The sequence below is a fragment of the Suricata suricatta genome, chromosome 2 (assembly GCF_006229205.1).
Source record: "Suricata suricatta isolate VVHF042 chromosome 2, meerkat_22Aug2017_6uvM2_HiC, whole genome shotgun sequence".
Classification (NCBI taxonomy): Eukaryota; Metazoa; Chordata; class Mammalia; order Carnivora; family Herpestidae; genus Suricata; species Suricata suricatta.
In genome coordinates this window covers 136,324,043-136,349,898 of record NC_043701.1, presented here as the reverse complement: position 1 = coordinate 136,349,898, position 25,856 = coordinate 136,324,043, and the positions used below count along the sequence as shown (strand labels likewise).

The following is a 25,856-nucleotide window of genomic DNA, read 5'->3' as shown; positions in this document are numbered from 1 at the left end:
TTTTTAATGTTTTTTATTTTATTTCTTGAGAGACAGAGACAGCATGAGCAGGGGAAGGTCAGAGAGAGAGGGAGACACAGAATCTGAAATAGGCTCCAGGCTCTGAGCTAGCTGTCAGCACAGAGCCCAATGCAGGGCTCGAACCCACGAACCATGAGATCATGACCTGAGCTGAAGCCGGACGCTTAACCAACTGAGCCACCCAGGTACCCCTGGGGAAGAATTTTAAAGGATGTCTTTCCTTAAGTATAACTGGGAAGTAACGACATTCTTCATGACGCCCACTGCCTATTACAAATCTAACTAAAGCTCTGATTCACCACTCAGACGCCCATCTAGTTAGGTAATAATAAAGGTCGAGTACCAAGGCCTTTGAATAAAAATTTGAAAGACATGTCAGAATAATGCCTTCCTCTTTGACCTTTTCTGATTTCAAATCACTTTTACATTCTGGCACATTTTAGGAAAAACAAATTTATATACACAAAAAATTTTTAAGATGAAGTTATTTGACATTTTAAAATTATTTCCTTTCTTATAAACAGATAAAACTCCATGTAAGAGATTCAATCTGAAAAACTGTTTCAGAAATTAAATTCTTCCAAGCTAAAACCCATTTAAAATTTTCACAATTTCTAAGAAACAAAAGCCTACTAACAAAAATTTACCATGAGGAATTCTAAGTTTTTAAACACTGCATTATACACATAATACACACTTCAAATAAAGCATTTGCTCCAAGAGAAGAAGTGCATATAACTTTTTATGCCTCACCTAGAAGGCCATTCTCCTGTTGCTAAATCATTACAATGGACACTTTCTGTAAATAAGCTAATAAAAGCAAACACTGGGGTTTCTTTGGCCTATTATAGGTCTGAGGCTCTGTGGGGGTCGCTGAGATAGTTCACATCTTGTTGAGGGGTCTAATTCTGCCCACAGACTCAGGGAAAGCGTGGACACTGCCACTGATTTCAGAACCAAGATAAGTGACTCTCCTTTCCATTCACTCTCCCACAACTCGCCCAAAATTCAGTGTGTGTGTGTGTGTGTGTGTGTGTGTGTGTGTGTGTGTGTGTACCAGCTATAATTTTCTAAAACAGAACAAAGACTGTTATAATTCTAGTTCTAAGTGATAATCTTTCACACAGCAACACAGATAGATATACAACAAGACTGAAGAAAGGAAAAAGGGAATACAAATCTCTCTAGAAGTTTTCGTTTTCAAATTACATTTTAAAGGGAATCTGTCAGTTTTTGTGATACCATTCTAAAATCAAACCACCACCCAATCTGATGAATTAATGTTGAAAATGTAAAGTTAGAGAAACTATCTCCGGTTGTCCTCAGGTCATCCAGACAAACAGTCCTATCCCACTGGTCTACAGAAATCGAAAACGTCTCTTTACACTGAATGTTTATTTATCTCCCATACGCTTTCAAACAGGATTTGAGGTGAAAAGCCTCTGGCAATAAGTGGTGGTGTCCCCACTGGGGTACCGCTGAACACATGCCGGCTAGGGTGGTAGAAGGTGGGAGTGGGGGTGGATGTGGTGTTCAGCCAAGAGGCTGGCAGATTTGGTGTCATGTAAGTATCTAGCCTTTGATATGGCTAATGTTAGACGTTAGCTATTGGAAAAAGAAAACCATATGAAATATCATCACCAGCAGTATTAAAAGACCTTCGTTACTACCCCTTCAGTTAGTAAGCGATAGCTTTCTCCAAGTCCACTGTTGAGATTGCCTCTCTAAAGCCAGCGGCACTTAAGAGTTGAGACTTCAGTAATAATATATTAATATTAGCACAGCTTTGGCCACGATATACCAATATTATCCCTGTGAGCCTTTTACTGTGCGGTCACTGTTAATCAAAGAATCTCCATTCAACTTTCAAAGGACTGGAATGGCACAGTAGTATGTTCCACAGTTGAGTGCCTACTGTGTTCCGGGCAGTTTTCTACTTAGGTTGTATACAGACACTTCATTTTCTAAATTTAATGAGGAAAAAAGCTCCGGGAGTTTAATTTCGTAACTACTATGCATCTGCTTAAATGCAAGAACCACAAACTACATAAATAACAGGAACTCAAATAGACATGTTAACAGCTAAAGTTCATTTTTAAGAATCAATTCAATATGCTACAGGCAAGCAATCAATCATCCTGCAATCATCATTTACAAATCAAAGTACAAGGCAGATACTCATGGGGGTATATACAACTAGGTGGAAGTGTGTGATTATGGACGAGCAGATTGAAACTGTAAATTATGTAACTGTCTCTTGTAATTACCCTGCTTGAGAACCAAAAGAAACTTCCTGTATAATTTTGCAGGAGAATGGGGATTGAGACACGGAATCGCTTTTTAGTTGGTTTTAACCCTTCAACAGCTATTTAATTATGTGTGATAAGGTCAAAGAAAGTTTATACTTAATTTAAGACAAGTTGGCAGGGAGGTATTTCAAAGTAATCCTCTGAAAAGCTCCAGATTATTAATGAAACTTGATGATTTCTCTTCCTCTTCAGGAAAGATTATCTAAATTATTTGGTAAGATAAACAACATTTAAAACAAATTCACAGGCGTCATTCATTTTATTTTCTCTCTAAAAACATTCATTATGGTCTCCAAGTTTTTAACAGGATGCAAGGGAAAAGCTGCAGGGGTAGAAGGCTGTCAGAGTCCTCAGACATATCTTCTGCTTTAGTAGGAAAAAAATTTCATTAACTTCCTGAAATTCATGGGGAAAAGTTCCAACACTGGGCAAACCACAGGGCAGGGCTTCTAATCTATGAACAGAGAACCATCATCTTCTTAAGAAGGAAGCCTGTTTTGCAATAAATAATCAGCAAAACTTCATTTCAGCATATTTTAAGACATTTTAGGCTTTTTCTTTCCCTTATCTTAAAATCTAAATTTTAACATCTTTTCTCTTCTGTAAGTAGGTTTCTAGTGCCTGAAGATCTGTCCTAAACATCGGAACTGCTGAACACTCAGCATTCTAGGAGGAAGGAAGGGCAGTTGCATATAGTTATGGTGTCTGCCAGTGTTGCTTTGTTTCATTTTAAATCAACAAAGAAAAAAGGAGAGAAAGGGAGGGAGGGAAGGGGGGGGAAGGTGAAAGAGAGATGGATGGACAGAGAGAAAATCAATTGATGTTCCAATGCTGCGGTGTCTGTCCTCCACCTCTCTGACCTCTCTGGTCCCTATTTTCTCTCCACACCTGCCCAGCCTGTCTAAGTCTAAATACACCAGATTTTATCACCACCATTTTAATACATCACCCTTCATTATGCTTCTCCAGTTTTAAGAGTGGAAGCACAATTCATAGGAATGCAGTTTTCTAATGGACTCAACACTTGAGAGGATATGATTCTGGTAAATTTCAGTACATTTCCTTCAAAAGAAACGAAAACCTGGCAAAGTCTGATGTGGAGAAGATCCCAATACCCAAATACCTGTGTACTTACATTTTGGTTTTAAAGCAGTAAAGGTGAAAAACTATATCTCTTTTAAAAACATCATTAAAGTAATGCCACCAATAAACCAAAAAGTTTTCATTTTAAGAGTTACAAAAATCTAAGCTTCAAAATATATACCACAGGGCATGAACTTCCATTTTAAGACCATCAGTTTTGTTAAAAAACAAAGTCAAAAATAAAACAGATCTAGAAAATGCCATTCAGGAACATAGCTTACTGAATTATAAGGCAATCACCTTTGTAATCATCACCCAGAACCAAGAAATAGAAGTTTGCTAGCCACACTGAAAAACCTTTCATTTGTCCCATCCCAATCACCCCTTTGTCCCTCAAAAGTAACCACTATCCCAACTTTCATAACAATCCTTTGTGTTCTTTATACTTTTATCACCCACATATCCCCAGGTACCACAATATAGTATCGTCCATTAAAAAAATATATCTTTCAAATCTCTTTCAGTCTATGCGTTCCCCTCTCCATCCTTTTCTTTTCCTTATAATTTATCTATTGATGAAATGGGACCATTTAACCTAGAGAGTTACCATAATCTGGTTTTGCTGATAGGATTCACGTGATGTGGTTCAATTTGTTTCTCTTTCCTCTGTATTCCTTTTTTTTTTTTTAATTTTTTAATGTCTTTTATTTATTTTTGAGAGACAGAGAGAGATAGCATGAGCAGGGGAGGGGCAGTGAGAGAGGGAGGTACACAATCTGAAACAGGCTCCAGGCTCTGAGCTAGCTGTCAGCACTGAGCCCTACGCGGGGCTTGAACCCACAAACTGTGAGATCATGACCTGAGCCGAAGTCGGACACTTAACTGACTGAGCCACCCAGGCGCCCCTCCTCTGTATTCCTGAAAAATGCCAGAGGCTTGATCAGACGTTAGGTTCCATCCTCTGGCAAAACTATGGGTGACAGTTTGTCCCTTGATCAGGAAGCACATAATTTCCGGCTGTACTCCTCTTCCCAATGTGTGCTGCTGCTGAAGTTCAATGTCTATGTAGATTAGTTAATTCATTGGCAGAATAGTAAAATGGTCATATTTTATTTCATTCATTTCACTTGTTAGCCGGAATATGTTTATAAAAAGATGTTTTCCTCTGGAGTACCTGGGTGGCTCAATCTGTTAAGCATCCAACTTAGGCTCAGGTCATGATCTCGTGGTTTTTGGGTTTGAGCCCCGCATTAGACTATGTCTGTGCGCTGACAGCTCAGAGCCTGGAGCCTGCTTTGCATTCCGGGTCTCCCTCTCTCTGCCCTTCCCTCACTTGCACTCTGTCCCTCACCCTCTCTCCCTCTCTCCAAAAACAATAATAATTTTTTTAATTAAAAAAAAGATGCCTTCTCTTATTTACTATTTGGTTACCTAGTAGTATAGTTCATATAGGAAAGGCAAGTTAAATGCTTTTTTGTCAGTTTTTAAGATAATGAACTGATTCCTATCATCCTCCAGTTTTTCTTTTTGACTGTTTATTTATTTTTGAGAGAGAGAGATGGGGAGACAGCAAGTGGGGGAGGGAGAGAGAAGGGGAGAGGACCTGAAGTGGGCTCTGTACTGACAGCAGAGAGCCCCATGTGGGGCTCGAACTCATGAACCATGAGATCATGACCTGAGCCAAAGTCGGATGTTTAACTGACTGAGCCACCCAGGCGCCCCTTAATTTATTTTGAAATGTCACTATGAATGTGTGACTTTAAACATTTGATGAGTTTTAATCAATCGCAGTTGTTGTCTTTACTATTATATTTATTGTCCAATAAGAGCTTCTTCAAGTTAAATCCTGAATCCTTTTGACAAGACCCTAGTAATTTTTGCCTCCTTGTTGTCTAATATGAAAGAAACACTCCAAACTCTCCTTTTTACATTAAGAACTCTACTTCACTTTAAATGGTTCAATTTGCCCCCAAAAAGGATATATGCAAATATACTGTATAGAGTGAGGTCTATATTATATATTTTCTCAAGATTTCACCAGCACTTTCTCAATTCTTTCTGCTATATAATCACACTATGTATTTTTTTTCAATGTGGACAAATAGTTATGCATAACTGAATTGCTTTTAATCCACTCAACTATTCTAAAGCGCTTTATAAACTTTAATTTAAAACAATTTTGTTGAAAAAAGGATCTCCTCTATGATGTTAACCCGAAGCAGAACTCCACAGAAATAATTACAAAACAGAGGTTTTTGTATTAGTACACATAACAATGTAGAACTAATACTACAGTAAAAACAAGCTAGCCACAAATTGATGGGGGAGGAAAAAACTCAGATTGCTAACTAGTATTTTTCTACCAGAATTCTAAACAAATGCGAGAAAATTTTTTGCTTTACCCAAAACAAATTGATGTGGGAAAAAAAGAATACTACCTTATAGACAGCTGAAATTATAAATGTGCTGGATAGAAATACCATTATGAGAAGACATTATCCAGCAATTAGCTTAGAATATTGTACTTCAAACATAATTCTACAAGCTGGAAAATATGTTTTAGGGAAATGGTTCCCTTGAAACCAAAACCAGGTATAATACTAATCTCAACCAATCAGAACAAAATCTTTCTTGATCTTGTTTTGATGATGCGTTTGCTTAACTGGGAAAACGCCAAGGAGACTGGAGGCATTTCCTCTTCCGTATGGGCACAAACCGTGTGCCACCCAAACACGGAGTGTCACACACTCGGGATGAATCCTCTGCGTGTCTGGCTCGCCCACTGCTCTGTGGGCAAGGCTGGCATCCTTTACCCTTTATCCTTACCCTTATCACCTAGGCCAACCCTGGTACAGCCCAGGTAAAGCATGTTTACTGAAGGAAGTGAGGAGGGATAAAGACGTGGAAAACAGAGAGACTGGGAGGATCTCAAGTTAAGTGCCATAAGCCAGCCAGGTGAATGTGGTTAGGTGCTGTCAGGGACACGTGGGAGAGCACAGATAAGATCTGGGCACGCCTTCATTCACTCACTTGACAGCAGACCTTTCTTTGACACGCCCACTATGCGCAGCTCACTGAGCTCATGGCTGGGAGTTCAGTGGTGAACCAGCCTGGCCCTCCTGATGGTGCCATTAAGGTTTCATTTATTATTTCTCCACACCACTTATGTGAACAGAATTTCCTTGGTAGGGGCATTTCGAAATGACTCACCACAAATGCCGGTCAATGTTAGAAATCCAAAAGATTTGTAAAAACAATCCACCTGCATGCCAAATCTTGAAAAAATGCGCAACTATGTAGGGCAAAATGGTAGCTACAGACCGTATGCTTCATATTTACAACGTTTTCATTGAAGCAATAAATACAAACTATTGCATAAGCACTATTTATTTGCTCTTATTTATGACAAGTTTTGTTTAAAAAAAAAGATACATAAATAAATCGTTAGCTGCACTACCTCATGCAACTCATTTCAGTGCATTTGGTAACAGTCAACCTTGGAATAAATCACCAAAAGCTCAATTTTCATCCCTGATGTTATCTTTGACATATTAAAATATATTGTACTTCAGCCCAGTATAATAAATAGTCATGGAAAAGGCTTTTAGAACAACATATTATGAGAAAATAAGGAAAAGTAGCCCATTTTCCTTATCATTTTATGAACTAGAATCCTATTAAAATATATGTCACCATTATTATTTGATTCTAGAAGTCAAAACATGTTTTCCAAAAGCCAGCAAAACTCTGAAGACACAGCTGCGGGTCCGATCTCTCAATAAGTGTCGTGGTGGAGGTGTGCCGATGGGCTCCTCGTCGGGAAACGGCTGTATAGGACTTGAGCCCCATTTCAAGAACTTACTATTCCTTAGTGATCGCGCTGACTGTGCTCACCCGATGAGGGGAGTGGCTGGGAAAGTTACGCAAAGGAAAAAGCTTTCCTGACAGTTCCTGAACACTAAAGTTGCAATTTTCCTTCCAAAATAAACGCATGAAGAAATGAATTATCTGATAAAAGGCAGGAAAAGAGAAGCTCCTCTCTAACCGTGTGTAACTGTGAATTCTGTCACAGCTTTCCTCTCTGCCTGGGCTTTCGAGTGGATAACAGCAATCTTACTTTTGAACAGGCTGCATTGAAACAGAAGCACCAGATCTCAAAAGGAACAGGGCACACCCGACAGCATTTGGAAGGAAGTGAACCAACAGCCGACTGATGACATTCTCATAAATCAAAATTCTTCCTCATAAGAATCACATGTGAGGAGAGAAAGCACGTTAAGAAAGCTCTCTTCACAGTAATTCATTTAACATTTGATCAAACAGTAAGGACCTACCAACTACCAGGCTCTTCCAGGAGGCAGGACTGCAACAGAGAACAAAGTCTCTACCCCTGGGAATCTCACTTTTGGTGAAGGAAATAAGCAATAAACAATAAATATATGAAAGACGCATGTAACTTTCTAAATGACTTTGCATTTGCTCAGCCTTTAGCATTTTTTATGGTAACTGCCACTGAAAAAAGAGAAAAACGATTAAATAAAAGTTACATATGCAAATAAATACCATGTCAAATATATAACCCCTTCATTCAATTTGCTTATAGGGAATCCGAAGGTTTAATGTGTTTTTTTTTTTAATTTATTTTTAATACAGAGAGAGACAGAGCATGAAAGGGGGAGGGTCAGAGAGAGAGGGAGATACAGAATCAGAAGCAGGCTCCAGGCTCTGAGCTAGCTGTCAGCACAGAGCCCGACGCGGGGCTCGAACCCACGAACGTGAGATCTGACCTGAGCCGAAGCCGGAGGCTTAACCGACTGAGCCACCCAGGCACCCTGGGAATCAGAAGGTTTAAATCAAATAACATGTCCCCAAGAGACATTGTCACAGTCCCTCAAAACACACCTTTGATGCTTGGCTTATGGACCTCTAGAAATGGGGAAAGTGAAATATTTATATTGCAATCTCTAGGGAGAACTGATGCCCCAAATGTGTGCTTCATGACCTCTACCCCATCACGGATGAGACAGAATTCCCATGTCTCACAGAGGTAAAAGGCAGAGGCTTCTAAGGGTGAGGTGAGAGGCACCAGAGTTCTGGCCCTCACGAGGCGGAAGAGAGTGCGACCTGAGCCTACCTATAACCACTCTCAAGTCCCCCACTGGGTAGCGCAGCGATGCCCAGAGACTCTTGCTAGAGAAGAGGGCTATGTCACCAGGGCCCTTCAGGCCAGGACCCAGCTTCTGGGAAGAATCTGCTTATCCTGAAATTATACTTGACTTGCCTTCAGAGAGAAGTTAGTAAACCCTGGATAAGCTCTGAAGTTTCCCAATAGTCAGGTAAAACATGGCTTACTACAACCCAACCAACTAGATTACTAAATTAAAACTCCTACTTAGGGGTGACTGGGTGGCTCAGTGAGTTGAGCATCCAACTCTTTTTTTTTTTTAATTTTTTAACAATGATTTATTATTGAGAAACAGAGAGACAGAGCATGAGCAGGGGAGGGGCAGAGAGAAGGGGAGACACAGAATCTGAAGGAGGCTCCAGGCTCTGAGCTGTCAGCACAGAGACCGACGCGGAGCTTGAACCCACAAACTGTGAGATCATGACCTGAGCCGAAGTCGGATGCTTAACTGACTGAGCCACCCAAGCGCCCTGAGCATCCAACTCTTGATCTTAGCTCATGATCTCATGGTTTTGTGAGTTTGAGTCCCCACACTGGGCTGGGCACTGACCGCGTACGGCCTGCTCTTTCTTTCCCTCTCTGCTCCTCTCAGCTCATGCAAATGCTCTCTTTCTCTCTCTGAAAATAAAACAAACAAACAAAAAAAAAATCAAACTTTCTCATAGCTTGGTTTCCATTCAATGTAATTTCTTAAAAAAAAAAAAAGTATTCTTGGGGCACCTGGGTGGCTCAGTCAGTTAAGCGTCCGGCTTCAGCTCAGGTCATGATCTCACAGTTCGTGGGTTTGAGCCCCACATCAGGCCCTGTGCTGACAGCTAGCTCAGAGCTTGGAGCCTGCTTCAGATTCTGTGTCTCCTTCTCTCTCTGAGCCCCCGCTATTCCCACTGTCTCTCTCTGTCTCTCAAAAATATATAAAGAACATAAAAAATTAAAAAAAAAATAAATAAAAGTATTCTTAAGTTTTACTCAAATTATGTTTGGAAAATTGTAAGTGGCACCCTTTTGAAGTAGTTTATTGAAGGCAGACTGTTAAAATTGCAAGTTGCTAGCTGGCAATCTCAACTACTACAGCATGTACTCCTGAATTTAGGTCTTTGGTACATCACATTTAAGCCAGTGGGATCTAAGATATGAAGGAAGAAGTTTTCTCTTGGAGAAAGGAGATGGTTACCCTCTGAACATCACTAGGTAGAGATGAGGTATGTGGCTTTCCTTCTAATTCTCCTTGGTGGACCTAGAAGGGCAGAGAAGTAGGAAGCGGGAAACCAGGTAGAAAATTCTTTCTTGTTCTAAGGGATGCTTCCTCAGGAAACCAACCAAGAGTTTTAAAAAGGAGGCTAAGAAAAGAGAAGCCTGGGTCTTTCTAACTAAGAGATAGATGCCTGTTAGTAGAACCCAACGGGCTAAAGAGAAAGGTATAGAAGATTAACCTGCTAATTCTCAGTGAGAAGAAAACTAGATATTACATTGTATCTAAAGTTTCTTATATTTTTTATTTTTCTTCAATCCTGGCATGTGCATGTGTGCACGCGTGTGACTTTTTTAAGAGAAGTAACACAGAACATTGCTAATTATACTTAAAATGTGACCAGAGTCATAATTTGTAGGCACAAAACTGGGCCATCTGCACCCACCTTCCAGCAGCACTCCCTAAAGACAGATTCAGTTTTTAACTAGTAGACATTCCTCATGAAACCCAAAGTGAAATCTCTCAATATAAATCACAGAAAGGGTCAGTAAAGGAGACTTCCGGAAAATAGTACCTAATTCACTCAATCACTCCTACTTCCCCTGGAGGCCTATTCCATGAAGGACAATCCTGAAACATTACAGGATATTTTAATATTGAATAAAGAAAGCCCAAAACTGAATCTGCTTATAAACTTTCATGATTAGTCTACAAATAAAGACACTAATTTAAAAACAAAAGCCTAAATGTACAGTAAATGGATGATTTATGTAACTGATGAACATGTTGTCTACATACTAGTCTCAAAAACACCAATGGTGTAAGTTTGTAGGCGTTTGTACCCACTATTATCTACCCTTTATATGCTTCCCCAAGATTACGCTGAGGCTGAAACAAACAACAAAAAGAGTTAATAAGATTTAGAATTCTTTTTTTTTCAAAAGCAAAGGGCTTTATTACGGGTTTAGGCTCCCTGGGCCTAAACTCGGGCTCACAGACTACTGGTGTGGTGGATCCATGATGAGAGAAGATTTAGAATTCTTATAATTCTAGTTAGTATGTTTGATTATTTAATATTAGGAAAGAAGTCTGCATTTCGTCAATGCCTCTTCTAAATCTGTATTAAACGACCCATCTAGATATCACTTTTTGTTTTTTTCTGTCACTACACCTATCTTCTTTCCACCAGTGCACCAGTCTCTGTGGTTTGAAAACAAAAACCAGGTTCCTGTGCCTCCAGCCCTTGATGGCTGAGCTTTCTTTTTTTTTTTTTTATGTTTTTATATTTATTTTTGATACAGAGAGAGACAGAGCATGAGAGGGGGAGGGGCAGAGAGAGAAGAAGACACAGAACTGGAAGCAGGCTCCAGGCTCTGAGCTAGCTGTCAGCACAGAGCTTGACGCGGGGCTCGAACCCACGAATGTGAGATCTGACCTGAGCCGAAGTTGGAGGCTTAACCGACTGAGCCACCCAGGTGCCCCGATGGCTGAGCTTTCTGAATTGACTTTTAAAAATTCCACTCAAACCACAGTCCTCCAAAGTATATTTCTCACTCTGAATACTAACCTTCCCTGGGGCCCTGAAGACTGGCTGGGGAGTGATCCTGGACAGTTTTTAAGCGTCTCTGTGCTTCCAAAAGAGATGGTAACAGTAACCAACCACCTTAGGTCTTTGGAAGGATGGAGCAAACTAATCTGTGTAATTCAGGTGACAAGTACCTGACACTATTAAGTGGTCTAAAAAGGTCAGCTACATGGGGCGCCTGGGTCGCTCAGTCGGTTAAGCCTCTGGCTTCGGCTCAGATCAGATCTCACGTTCGTGGGTTCGAGCCCGGCGTTGGGCTCTGTGCTGACAGCTAGCTCAGAGCCTGGAGCCTGCTTCCGGTTCTGTGTTTCCTTCTCTCTCTGTCCCTCCCCTTCTCATGCTCTGTCTCTCTCTGTATCAAAAATAAATAAAACATTTAAAAAAAATAAATAAAAATAAAAAGGGCAGCTACGATTTTGACTACTGTTGTTGCAATGCTGACCTCTTTTGGCTTCCCGGAAACCATTCTCCCCAATCCTCTTCCTACTTCTGGACCCTTCTCCATTTCCTTAATCACCTCCTCATCTTTTTTTTTTTTTTTTTTTTTTTTTTTTTTTTTTTTTTGAGAGACAGAGAGAGACAGCACGAGCAGGGGAGGTTCAGAAAAGGGAGGGAGACACAGAATCCAAAGCAGGCTTCAGGCTCTGAGCTAGCTGTCAGCACAGAGCCCGACATGGGGCTTGAACCTACACACCGTGAGATCATGACCTGAGCCAAAGACGGAAGGCAGATGCTTAACTGACTGAGCCACCCAGGCGTCCCCACCCCCACCTCCTCATCTTCAAGACCCTTCCTAGCCTACAACATGTTGGACCTTCAAGAATCCCATCTTCAGCACTGTTTCCCTAAATTCTCCTTTAACTATGGTTTCAACCACCACAGTATGCCCATTATGCCAGTAGCCCAGAGTATGCCAGGAGCTCCTTTTGATGCATACCCCTGCTGAGCTCCAAACTCCAAGGAAAGCTGCAGGTGGATGTTCGAAATCAAAGTATAAGCAACATGGTCAAAGCTGCACTCACTACCTTTCCACGTTCAGTTCATTCATCCATTCATCTAGCATTGACTAGGCACCACAAGGTGCCAGGCAGAGTTCTACCTGCTGCAGAGTGAAGGAAAATACCTGCCTTGTTTCCATATGACCTCTTTCCCTCATTTCCCTAGGCCAGGCCTTCACAGCTTTTTCTTAGCACATACTTTTTACATAACTGAGAACATATATACATGTGTGCGCACACACACACACAATTTTGAAATCTACTTATCATAAGCATCTTCTTTTATTAACAATTCTATAGAACATAATTGTTAATTCTAATTAGCTAATAATTATCCATTATATGGCTGTACCACGATTTTCTCAGAGGAACGGTTCTCTCTTTATCTTTCAATAGAGGCTATTTCAGTTTTTTTGTTTCTATTATAAATAATGACACTGTAAGAGACAATATACCAAACCACTAACTCTTTGAGTAACACAAGTCTGAGGGGTTTAATTTTTCTCTTGGTATTTTATCTATGTTTCTCAAACTTTCTACTATGAGTTTATATTGCTATAGTTGGGGGAGAACGTGAAGGGAAAAGGGAAGTCTAGTATTTAAAAAAATAACACAAAACATGCTTTTATATTAAATATGAAATTAATGCATACCGATTAAAGTATGTTGATTTCCTTAGAAAAAATTTCTTTCAGACGTTTTTGATATATACTGTCAAAGTTCTGGAAAATGTCTACCAATTTATACTTTCTCCAGTGTAAATATAATTATGCCAACATACATATGGGTAAATATATTTATGCCAACATAGATATGGGTATATTTTAAGGGCTCTGCTACTTTAGCAGGCAACAATTATAACGTTGCAGTTATGTGAATTTGCATTTTTATTTTTATTTGTTTTTTTAATGTTTTATTTATTTTTGAGACAGAGAGAGACAGGGCATGAGTGGGAAGGGCAGAGAGAGAGAGAGAGAGAGAGAGAGACAGAATCAGAAGCAGGCTCCAGCCTCTGAGCTAGCTGTCAGCACAGAGCCCAACGCAGGGCTCGAACCCATGGACGTGAGATCATGACCTGAGCTGAATTCAGGAGGCTCAACTGATTGAGCCACCCAGGCGCCCCTTGAATTTGCATTTTTAAATCACCAACCATTACCACCACCCCCCCATTTTAATTAGCCATTTGTACTTGACAGATTTTGGAGCAAAGTGCCTAAGAGTACAAGTGTTTGAACTTAAATTGCAGGTGTGCTATTTATTTTTTGTGTAACTGTGCCTTGGTTTCCTCACCCATGCAAAAAGAATAAAATGTCTCAACCGGTGTTGTGAGGGTTGAGGGAGTCAGGACTCCTAGGAAAGTGGCCGGCACATAGTAGCCACTCAGTAAGTGTCAGCAATGTGGCTGCCACCAAGGATGCTCCTCTTCTATACATTCTGCATTCATGTCCTTTATATCCTCTGCTCATTTTTCTCTTAAGGATTATGCTTTAATGCTATCACACTCTTCCTTTTAAATACTTATTTAAATATTATAGCCATCAAAGCTCTGTCTGGCATGTTTATTGCAAATGTCTTTCCCATTATGGTTGCTGTTAAATATTAATACTTTTTTTTTTTTACCATACAGACATTTTACCATTTTATATAGTCAAGCCCATATGTATATTCTTTTGTGACTTCTTTCACTGCTTTAATGCTTATTGCTGAGGATGTCCTTGATCATCCAAAGACCATATAATTTTATATCCATTTTCCTGCTTTTTAAAAGTTTTCGTGTTTTCATTTTTCGTTAATCATCCAAGTCTTTCATCTACCTGGAGTTTCTTTTGTAGTTGCCCAAAAACCTGATGTGTTTCTTCACACGATTACAATGTAGATCCCCTTAGTCTGGAATGTTTTCATTCAGATTCTTATGAGGTCCCAATGTACACTGTACAAACATACTATCCAGCAACCGTTGACTTGTTAGTAAACTTGACCACCCAGAAAGAACTATGTCTTCATTTTTGTCACTGGTGTTTAGTAGAGTGTAGACCAGGGTGCCCCTAGTCACCAAAGATTGCATGAAGAGGTAAAAAAAAATGAAGTTACTCTTCATTCTCCTCTTTTATCCAGTTTAGAATCAGATAAATGCATTTACAACAAGCACACCAGTAAGTTAATGATGCCAACTTCTTTCACCACTGCCTGGCACAACTTTCTGCAACCTACTGCAGAATCAGTTTGCTTTTGCTGGGTCAGTTGAGGAGGACGGATTTTGAATCCTGCTCCCCAGGCAGGGTTCTGCCTCTGCAGGCTTTAGTAAAAGACAATTCATTATCACCTCATCTACTGCCCAGCCAAGCAGAGTCCTAAACAACTAGGGGTACATATAACAATCTAAAACTGCTACCTAAGTATGTATCAATGCAAATGTGCCCAAGGCTACTCACTGCAGCACTTTTAAGACTATGAAATACTGGAAACACCCTCTATGCCCATGCGCAGGAGAAAGAAGAGCAGGTGTATAAACTATGTACATCCACACAATGGAGTACTATGCAGCTACAGAAGACAAGAAGAAGATCCCTAGGAAGTAGTATGGAGTGTGCCAGGACTTTCATGTAAGTAGAAAAAAGCAAACTGTAAAAGACTATCTACAGTATGACCCCTTTTGTGTAAGAAAGGAGGAGAAATTTGAAAACACACATCTTCTCAATTGTACAAAAAGCAACATGGGAAGGATAAAAGAAAAACCAATAAGGTTGGTGATGTGCAGGAAAGAACCGAGGACTGGAGGTGGGTAGAGGGACTGAGGAAGGGGAGTGACCCTTCTCTGCATGTACCCTTTAATACAGGCTCAACTTTGAAAATCATGTTTTATGTTTTAAAACAAAAGGCAACTAGGATAGAGAAAAAACTTAAAGTGGGTAACAAACAGAAGCAATAAGCCTAACTATATTTAAAATGAATGATATAACCACACTGAAGGTGGAAAAATTAAAAAGAACAAAGTAACACGTGAACACAGTATTTTGACTAAATACACTCAAGATAAAGTTAAAAAAATATATATATATATATATATTGACCTCTAGTTAGGAGGTCTGGATTTCTAGGTGGTGTGAGTAAGCAATTCTTCAACTACCTCATGTGCAGTCTAGGGCTCAGCTCCTAAGGAAATATATTGTGGATAATTGGAAGTCTGGTTTCTCACTGTCAGAGAAGAGAGTTACAAATATGGAAATGTGGAAAGATAGAATAAAACCTCGTGGTGGTGCTGATCTGGAATGCAAGGTTACAGTATGAACTCAGGATTGGGGTGTGTGTATGTGTGTGTGTACAGAGATGGGGAGGACTCAAAAACTTTGTAAGGAAGAGAAGGAATCTCAGATTCCAGGAGAAAGATGTGCTAACAGCTTCAACCTGGACAGTCCCTCCTTCCACTTCCCACTTAAGTTCAGAGCAAAGAGTCACAAAACCCTTATAAGCAGGCTGGGAGCTGGTACCCCTAAGTCACTCCAGCCAAGCTCTGCAAATGATGTCCTAGGGAGCCGTGCTCTGACAAACTGGAGACAGAGTGTCCCAGGAAGAGTGAGAAAACTTATTCTAAGGGCAGCATATGATCCCATGCATGACCATTCCTCCCATTTGGGCCTTCCTGGAGAACAGCGTTCAAAGCTCTGGGTTTCCAGTTCTTTATATACACACTATAAATTACACTGCACCTGTACCTCTAATCCTGTGTGGGCAGGTGGGCAGCGACAGCTTTCTTCCTACTGCTATCTCGTTTTGGCTTCCTAAGCTAGTACTTACTATAGACAAAACATTTTCCTGCTTTACAACTTGATTTGAATTACTGAAAATATATCTCTGACCAAAAGTCCCTCAAGGTTCATGTACAAAATTGAAGGACAATAAATCTAACCATTAAAAGGACCTTTAAAAAAGAGTACATTTTAGAAAAGCAGTAACCTTAGTTATCTGTTTTGCCCTGAGTTCTGAATTAATTATGAGGTTGACAAGGATTATGAGAGGTCATGGGGTTTATCTCCTTACTCTGCAAGATTGGATCTAAATCATTCTAGAAAGATATTTATCTACCATTACTTTAAGTAACTCCAAAGAAGGAGATGTTATCAATTTTTTCAGCAGCCTACTCTATCTTCTTTAAAACCTTTGTGGCCAAGGATTTTTTTTTTCGTTTTAAATTGAATTTCTATTGGGCTTACACCAGTTCTCATTTTCTGAGTATTATAAAACCCAGGACTCCTTTCAAACTTTATTCAAATCATTCACCATACTCCTTAACCCAATCCCATGCAGGCCAATGTCGGGGATACAGGAAAGAGAAAATCTAAAAATATACCCTCTGCACTGCACTACCCAGGCACACCCTAATGGATGATATTCATCATGATGGCCCTGAGCAATCCAGAAAAGTTCCAATGAGTTCTATAGTTCCTATTTAAAAATACAGGATAGATTCAAATACAGTTTTCACTAAAGTGGCTAACATAAAGACTTAGCATTTGTAGGGAATGTCTTTGTTCTTGGGTTGTTGTCTTATGTAAAACACCTCATCACCAGATCGGGTTGTACAAATAAGATGGTATCATATTTAGGGACTTGCACTTTTATCCAGTAAGTACTATTTTAGGTAGAAAGTTATTGTGTGCAGTGACCAGATATCACTTTGGAGATTCAATTCAAAGCAAGAGAAAATACATTGAATGTAGATTATTGACTGTACTGTCCTACAAGAACAAAGAAGAAGGTACCCAAGGAGTTGACAGTAAGTTGGAAATATGACATTTAACATTAGTTATCACCACAAAAGCAGGAGTTAAGTCTAAGTACTATGCTACAGAGATACAGAGCCAAGAAGGGAATGAGATGAATCTCCAAGAGGTGGGATCAATCACAAGAGGCACTTGAGGTGGCTCTTAATGATGGGTAGGATTCTGAACAGACTGAGGCTAGGGAAGAAGGAAGTGGTCTTTTCAGGGAAGGAATTGCACAGAGAACAGAAATACGGAAACATGCTCAGAATATCTATGGAAAAAGAGATTAGCCCATGAAAACACTTAAAAAAAAACTGGCTGGAACTAGGTATTGAGAGACATTGAACACTGAGCTAAGGAGCTGGCTTTATTCCCTGGTGAAGGTTAAGGTAAAGGTTAAGGTTAAGGTTAAGGCTTGGATGGTTGCTATGCACATCAGACACTATAATGTTTATGAACAACTTCTAAATTGTGGCCACACAAAAACGGGATTTGCCCATAGAAGTGACTGCACCTAGATTTATCTGTAAGATAAAAATGATGAACTCCTGGTAAGATGGCCCCCGTAGGTAACTAGATCAGGAAACAAAAGGTAAGACTAAGATAATGACTTAATAACTAGAAATGTTATCTGAAAACATAAAAATAGTCCATAAAAATACTTCAAAAAAAGAACAATATCCTTCAATGTCAATAAAGTGTGTAAATCGGTCCAAAACTGCTATATAGTCATTTCATACGCCAACGTTACTATTTCAGTATCTTTCAATATAGATTTGAACTCAACATTACTTCTTGATGATTTTCCTCGAGCACATTTACACTGTGGTTTTTGCATGTAATGTGTACCTTATGAAGATGAGGCCATTTCCATACATTTTCCATCTTTCCGTTTAAAATCAGATAAACTATAATCTGCTAATGAAGTAGTACACCGTTCCCAGTGACAGATTTTTACATGGTCAGAAATTACTATAATCATGAGATACCTGCCTTTGTGTTACCTGGGTATTTTGAATCAATTTTTCACACGTCGCCTTAGCAGTGCATTTAAATATCCTATATAATATAAACAAGGAGGAAAAACTACCAATATTTCTTACATTATCCTGTGCATACTTTTATCTGGGATTCCAATGTTAACTTTAAAGATACAAATGTGTCTAAACAATAATTTCTTGGGCAACCTCTGTATAAAACATTATAATAATTTCCATAATAGAAAAGGAAAATTAACAAAACAAGACAGGAGTTTCTATTAGAAAGGCTCAACGGATAAGCCACCTAAAGAAATGTTTTCCTAAATAGAGATATCCCTTTCTTGCTCTGTACTGATAAGATTATAGGTAAAATTTTAGAAAGCTGAAAATCCTTTTAAATAATACTTCCTTTAGCTTTAATCACAAATAATTGCCTCTTCTGGTGCTAATGAGCATGAGCACCACGGAATGGAATGTAATTCTGCCGGTTCATTCAGGGTAATGGCTTTGTGAGCCAGTGCCACTGCTGAGAAATCTAGTCTCAATTTCCTAGAGCACAATAAGTGAGCAGCAGTACATCTTTCACTTGAGGAAGATTTTCTATCCTATGCAAATATAAAGAGAAAGCCTGTTATCTGTTGATAAAAACACCAAAGCACGTTAAATAAAGTTTTATGTGTTACTCTCTCCTTTAACAGCCATCAGCTCCCTGGCTCATGAAAGTGAGTAAAGCACTTCACTTACTGAAATCAATGAGAAACCGTCCAAATCCTTGCCTTTGGTGCTGGGGCATGATCATTATGCAGGAGACATTATACTTCTGCTGGCAAAGCTTTTCCTGAGGGAAGGAGAAACAGATCAAGTATGTCAGAGCTCTGCTGCAGTGGGCAATTCCCTGCACCTGCCAGTGTCCTTGTACGACAGTCCACTAAGGTGAGCCCATGTGTTACGTCAGGATCAAGCAGAATAATCCTACTGTCTTGATCAACCAAACTATCAGCTAACAACAAACCATCAACTCCAGGCTAACATTTTTATTCTTGAAAGTTGGTACCATAAAATATGAATAAAGAATCCAAGTAAACATGAGCCAGATGAAACTGAACACAGATAGTATGCAAGAAGTGATTTCCTTGCTCAGACAACGTGGGAGAGGGGAAACAACAACAATAATAATATTGAAAAACTATCCAGAGAGTCAGCCAGTGGGGTTAGGTAGGACTCAGCTGACTCTATTGCTAAATAACTTACAACTCCGTAACAGCTATCGGTCTTCTGCCTTTGCCCAATAAAAACTAAAACAGCGAGTGTGTAGGTAGAGCTGCAGAAATACATGTGTCTCATGGATAAACATTCAAAGTAAAAAGCTTGAAAATTAATCAATCTGCATTTAAAACCAGGAAAACAAATCAAAACAAAAATGACAAGAGCAACAAGAAACCCCAAAGCCTCCACACAAAAATGAGGCAAAAATGTTACCAACAGTATGAAACCAGGAGGAAGTCTGAGAAGAATATGGAGGGAAGCAGTTCTTGTAGTTAAGGAAAAATTTGCAGTTCTCAGAGGATGTGGCATCAGAGCAGCAATATTTTACCCAGACTACGCAGAAACAGCCAGAGCCCGCACTGAGAAGATCTGGAAAAGGCTTTTGAGGTTGTGAATGCTCTGGCCAAATACAAACCACAAATAAGACTGACCACAAATGGTACTAACCACATGAAAGAATTACTTCAGAACACCCAGATCTTTAATGAACCTATTTGAAAGATCACAGAAAATTGTTGTGGAAAAAACCCTACAGGGCAGAATTAGAGACTTCTTTGTGAAAAAGACATGCTGCTAACACTTGCACATTTGTAGCTGTCCTTGAGAATCTCTAAGAAATGAGGAGGAAGAAATCATATGTATCAGTTTCCAAAGAAACTGGACTGCCCATCACTGGACATGCACATTGTGCCAAGGGTTCAAGTGATTAGTATTCTTTGCAAAGTCTGACAAATGGGTCACTCTATCTAAAAAGACATGAATCATGGATTGAAAGGATTCCTCCTTTAGACATTGTAATCCAATCCAACCCTCCTCTCTACCCCACCCGACCCTTTAACACATAATTACAACAGCTAAATTCCAATCCATGGATAAAAAACCATTCCTTCTTTTCCCTCCTGTTTAGAGTCACCTACTGTCTGTTTGGGAAGTCATATGCACGGAATGATTTACACTGAACTCTTGTAGGACATCTTAGCCTCTAGAATTTGGTATTAAGTATAACCCCATAGAACCATAGTCCTCCACACTCCAAATGACAGTTAGAATATGGCTTAATTTCATGCATCTAGACTTTTAAAATGTTTATTTTTTCAGATTTGTATTTTGCAACACTGCCAAAGAATGAGTTTTCCATGTACAGTACAAGAAAACAGTAGTTGCTGTCATGCTGTAAAAGAAGTCGTGACAAAATGAGAAAAGTTTAGCTTGTTCTAAGTAAGATGTTGGCTCCCCTGGAAGAAGACAGGCTGAGACGAAAACCTTAAGAGTCACCATCTACCCTAGGCCCAGAGGCCAATGTGAGACACGGCAGGACAAAGACAGCAGGCACCATTAAGCATCTACATTAAAACACAGACACATTTAAAGAAATGCCATTTTCTAACAGGAAGGAAAATCATGACCACTATTCTGTTGGGGTTTTTAAGGTTTTATTTTTAAGTAATCTCTACATCCCACGTGGGGCTTAAATGTAAACCCCAAGACCAAGAGTCACATGTTCTACCGACTGAGGCAGCCAGGTGCCCTGTGACCACTGTTCTTTTTGAGTCATTGGAGAAAATGATTTTTATAAACCTATACAAAAGGCAAGATATTTTATACGTTATATAAGCAGATTTCCTATTTATTGTTTTATCTTGTTAATGCTGTGCCATCTTTGAATCTGTTATGTGCAAATTAACTTTTGTCTTTTTTGTTTTGGAGCTTTGGCAAATGTATGGATTAAAATACTGAGGCTGTTTCTCATGAATGCTGTCATTTATTCATACTTTTGTTTATGACCTCTGGGTTGATTCTTAAATTTAGAAACACTGCAGTTTGCAAAGGACCTTCATATATATTCTATCTTTTGATATTCCAAGAAAATGACACTTCATGAGGCATTCCATTTACATTATGCAAGATTCATTAAAATTCACTTATCACTCAATGTGCAAAAATACATCATAAAATAAATATATAGGGATTCAGATCATTTACCGTGTACATAGAAATCCTATAACTACCGTCCTGGCACACTAAACTATCTTGCAGGTGCCTAAGACAAGTTAAGCTTATTACCTGATAAATATTTCCTAACTCAAGTTTTTCCTTATTGCCTATGAGTTATTTTCAGAAGCCTTTGAACAGAGAAATGTGAATAAAAAAGACAAACTGTATCCACTCAATATGTCAAGGGCTTCCCTGTATTAACAGCTGGAGATACTCAGGCTTTCTAAAGGTTGAGGCTGCTTTAGATCTTAAAACAACAGCACAGAGAGTAAAAGACAAATGAGTGAACCCAGTCATTACATCACCTTGACTGTCCAAATGCCAATGTTCCAACTCACCGAGATACTGATGACCACAGAGGGAATACAGTGAGGAGAAATGAGAACCATCTCTTAAATGCTACACTACTCTGAAACCTTCATGTTGACACCACTTAGAGAAGGAAAAGGGACATAAGCTTAACATTTAAAAAAAAAAAAAGTCACAGACGCTAGGTGGTCTGCAAGGCAGCAATTATAATGTTACATGGTTGCTGACAGTCAAGACAGCTAAGCATGTTGAGTCCCTTTACACACTTTCTAGGCGCAATTTTTACCAGTTGTTTGTTTTTAATAAGCTCTGAACAAGAACTCGAGTTGTTTAGAATGTGTCGCTTATTCAAATTATAGTCATACAAAAAAAGGCCCTGTTCAAAGAATTGGGCTCTACCGAAAACATTTTGAATAAGAAAATGAAGGTCATACTGGCTCTTGTTTTACCTTAGAGAAGTATCCAACCAGATGACAGCCCTTTTCATCATTTTTTGTAAGGACATAAAAAAGGAATGGCTCGACATCATAATACAACGTTTTGTGGTCCAGGAAGAGCTTGGCTAACAAGCAAAGGTTTTGGCAATAAATTTTGCTCATATTCCCATCAACCTAGCAAAGAGAAACAGACAACATTATTTAACATGAAAATACAGCTCAATATAAACTTATTTGTATATGATGTTTGGGAAAGTATGTAATTTTATTTCCAAATCCTAAAATGAAAGATTAAAATACTCCATTAAACATGTATAAAGTCAACCAGAAAACAGCTGTCACTTGGCAAATAAAAATTCCATTTTTTTCTCAAGTTAGGGTACATTTAAGTTAGCTTTAATTTAATTTAATTTAAGTTAGCTTAAATTTTCCTTTAGGCTACCTGAGGAAAGCCAAAAGCACCAGCAAAAGAATCATTTTTATTTGCAATTTATTACAAGTAAAAAAGGATCAGGCATTTCTTCTCTGTTTAAACCAAGTAAATCTGAATTAAAGAAATGTCAACACATCAAAATACTGCTCAAGGAAGTTAAACTTTACATTGTTTTCAAAAGGACTTCATGTAAAAATGAAATAAATGAACAGTATTATTCTGATTCCTCAGAAGTGTAGATTAGCAAAAGAGGATTCCATTTTGATTTTATCCCAAGCATCATTTTAAATATAATTGGAAGAGATAAAATTTCTATGTTGGGAATACTTACTGAGAAAGTGAAATGAATTTCAACCTACAATAAGTACCATGATTACAGTCTACTTGTCTTCAAAATAAAAGAATCAAGCTGTGATACTGATAGTTATGGACAGGAGGCTAGGCACAGATGCCAATTTCTTTGATCAAATGTAGTTACATGTTGAAAACCAAAAGCACAGCAGATTCAAGAATTTCCCTAGCACTATTCTTAGGAGAAATGGATATTTGCTAACCAGAGCTATGTAACAATGAACTTGACCGTTCTCCAGTCTCCTGTGGACCATACAGGTTCTCATATTGCACAAATTATTTTTAGACTTCATATAACTATTTCCCTTGGATGAAACCTAGGTCCCACACATAGCAACATAATCAAATACGGGCAATGGACACAGAGGATACAATTCTCTCTTTAATTAAAGGAAGTTTTTATGTATTTGAGAGTATGGTCCTTTTGGAAATGGTAGGACATTACAAAAAGGGAAGACAGAGATGTATGTGTCTATGAACCAGAACAACAGAGAGGACGATGCTGAAGCAAATTCTTATCAGCTGTGTAAGGTCTAGTATGCATGCTTTCAAGAGGGATAAAGACAGGAAAGTAGTAATTTATGACTACTGTTCACTTATTTTATAAGTTACTTAGGAAACTGCTATGAGAAAAGTTCCCTAAATGCTGTTCTCTAAGTATTAACTTGGATTCTATAGTAGGGATGTTGGCACAGATAATCCAATTCCTTCAAATATTTTTATGCATAAATTTTACTAATTGACTTTCCAGTTCCCCCCTCTCATCTTGGCTATGTTTCAAAAGTACTTGCCCTAAAACAGCAGACCATTCTTGTCAGCCTAACAAGACTAGAAGACTCTCCTAGGATTTATGAGAGCTTAAATCCCACAAGCAGAATCAGAGTGATTTCCTTAACAGTTACGTAAAATGAGCATAGCTCTGTTGTCTCAACTTGGTAAGATGACGAAGTAGCATCCCAAGAATAAGCAACTTGCATTCAGATTTCCCTCTAGCCCAGGGGCCCGTAATGGGAGTGATTTGATTTTGACTCTCAAAGGACAGTGGCTATGTCTGGAGAAAGGTTTGCTTGTTACAACTGACATTTACCAGATAGAGGCCAGGGATGCTACTAAACGCTACTAAACAATGCACAGGGTGCCCCTACTCCAATGAATTATCTAGCCCAAAAAGTGAATTGTGCCCAGGCTAAGAAACCCTCTGCCTTCCCTTTAGTAAGAACTACTATATCATTAAAGCTTACCAGCAACAAAACCCTTCCTTCCTTCAGGCTTACCAAAAGAGCCTGACAGAACAAGGAAGAGGACCTTTAAAAAATGCTAAGATGCAGCTGGAGTTACTGTGTTCTCTGATCAGCCTCTGGAAAAAGTTCCGGGCCCTGGCTTGTCTGCGAGAGGTAGCCTAATCAATGAGAGCAATGTATGTATGACTTTCCCTGATATAAAATATAACGCAAGACATTACAGACCAGAAGTAAAGTAAAATGTGGGGTAGGGTAATAAATTTCAGTCTGAACAACTCGAAAATAGAGAACCCTAAAGTAAAAGTGTATTTAAGAGAAAAAAAAGACATCATGTCTGCTATGCAGGGCAGGCTTGTTTTGAGCACCCATGCATGAAAACAATGCACCAAGATGAGTGTCAGAAAAAAAATAAGACAGGGTAATGCAAATGCTCAACTGGAGTAACAAGAATAAAGTAGAGAGTTAAGACTCCCCAAGAATAGGCAGGAACACAAAAGAGAGGCATGAGCTCCTGAAGGCACAAGTGACACAGCTTGACTGGATCCTTGAAACTGACAACAGAACATGACTAAACAATGAAACGGTATACAGGCAAAGACTTAATGCTACTAAATCAATTCTGAAAACACAAAATGTCTTTAAGAACCCACAATGACAGACACGGGGCCACAAGGGGTTCCTGTGAACAGCAGAGTTCTCCAGGGGTGGCCAGCTACCCAGATGAGGGGGGGCAGTCCTAACATCTGCTGGGGTCTCACCAAAAGGATTATCCACTCTGCCAAGAAATGGATGGAAACACAGGTGGTTGTGTATTGAGGAGATATGTACAGCTGCTCAATTCCCTGGAAGAGCGAGCACCTGCCAGACATTGGCTGGAGCTGCTGAACAAAGCTAATTTCTCCTGCCAAAGAAAGTCGAATTTACAAAGAGCTGAGAAGATCATAAATTCACTGGTGAATATATCTGGTGCAGACAGGGATTTGGGAGAAGACAAAAATGTTAATGTGATGAAGTAGGAATTCATCATCAATCTAAAAGGTTGCTCAACATGGTTAAACATTCCAAAACATGAGATTTTTAAAAGAGCAGTTTGAAGTTGAATGCTGAAATCGAATATATTGTGTACCTTCTAGAAACAAATCAGTACATAATCAACAATTGGAAGTACTAGGTTTCAAAAGCTGAGTTTTTTATTTACACATGCTTACCTCAAATACTGAAAGGTCTTTCCTTCGGTAAATTTCATTTGCTGGAGGATGAAACCATCCACATTTCTTTGAATGTCTTAACAAAATATTTTTACTTTTCATATATTTAAGACAGAATTCACACAGGTAAAGCTTTGGTAATCTGTTAAAATTTTAAAATAAAAAACCCTATCAGATTGATTACACCGTTAAGGGAAAAAGTATTAAACACTGTTCAATTTTCATTAAATCATAAAAAGACTCTACAACAGTTATTTGAAATCATTTCAAAAGAAGAAAAAGAAAAAAGAAAGCCAGTAGTAAAGAGAATGTACAAACCTTACATTATTTTTCAAAAAAATAATAGGTGCTGCCATTATTTTGTGAAACAAATAATGTTTCCTTAGAAATGTTGTACAAACCGGTCTTCAGACTTGGAACCACTACGTGGAAAATCAACAATAAAGATGGCCTCTTGTCAGGTAACCAAGCACATTTTTCAAATTTCAGATTTCATGTCATAG

General features: G+C 38.9%; 1 protein-coding gene and 1 long non-coding RNA gene across 5 annotated transcripts in view; one reads left to right on the top strand and one right to left on the bottom strand.

The window, feature by feature from the left end:
• Positions 1–7,968, top strand: part of LOC115285571 — a 29,322-nt gene extending 21,354 nt beyond the window's left edge. Inside the window, exon 5 of the long non-coding RNA XR_003905582.1 lies at positions 7,126–7,968. This is a non-coding gene — a long non-coding RNA (uncharacterized LOC115285571). The remainder of the gene's footprint in view (positions 1–7,125) is intronic.
• KAT6B (lysine acetyltransferase 6B) overlaps positions 1–25,856 on the bottom strand; it is a 183,811-nt gene that overhangs the window by 19,605 nt on the left and 138,350 nt on the right. For all 4 annotated transcript variants that reach the window (XM_029932004.1, XM_029932003.1, XM_029932005.1 and 1 more), the window contains exons 11-13: positions 25,354–25,495; positions 22,133–22,294; positions 18,858–18,951 (exon numbers count right to left, since the gene is read on the bottom strand). In XM_029932004.1, coding sequence (XP_029787864.1) covers positions 18,858–18,951; positions 22,133–22,294; positions 25,354–25,495 — 398 coding nt within the window. The remainder of the gene's footprint in view (positions 1–18,857; positions 18,952–22,132; positions 22,295–25,353; positions 25,496–25,856) is intronic.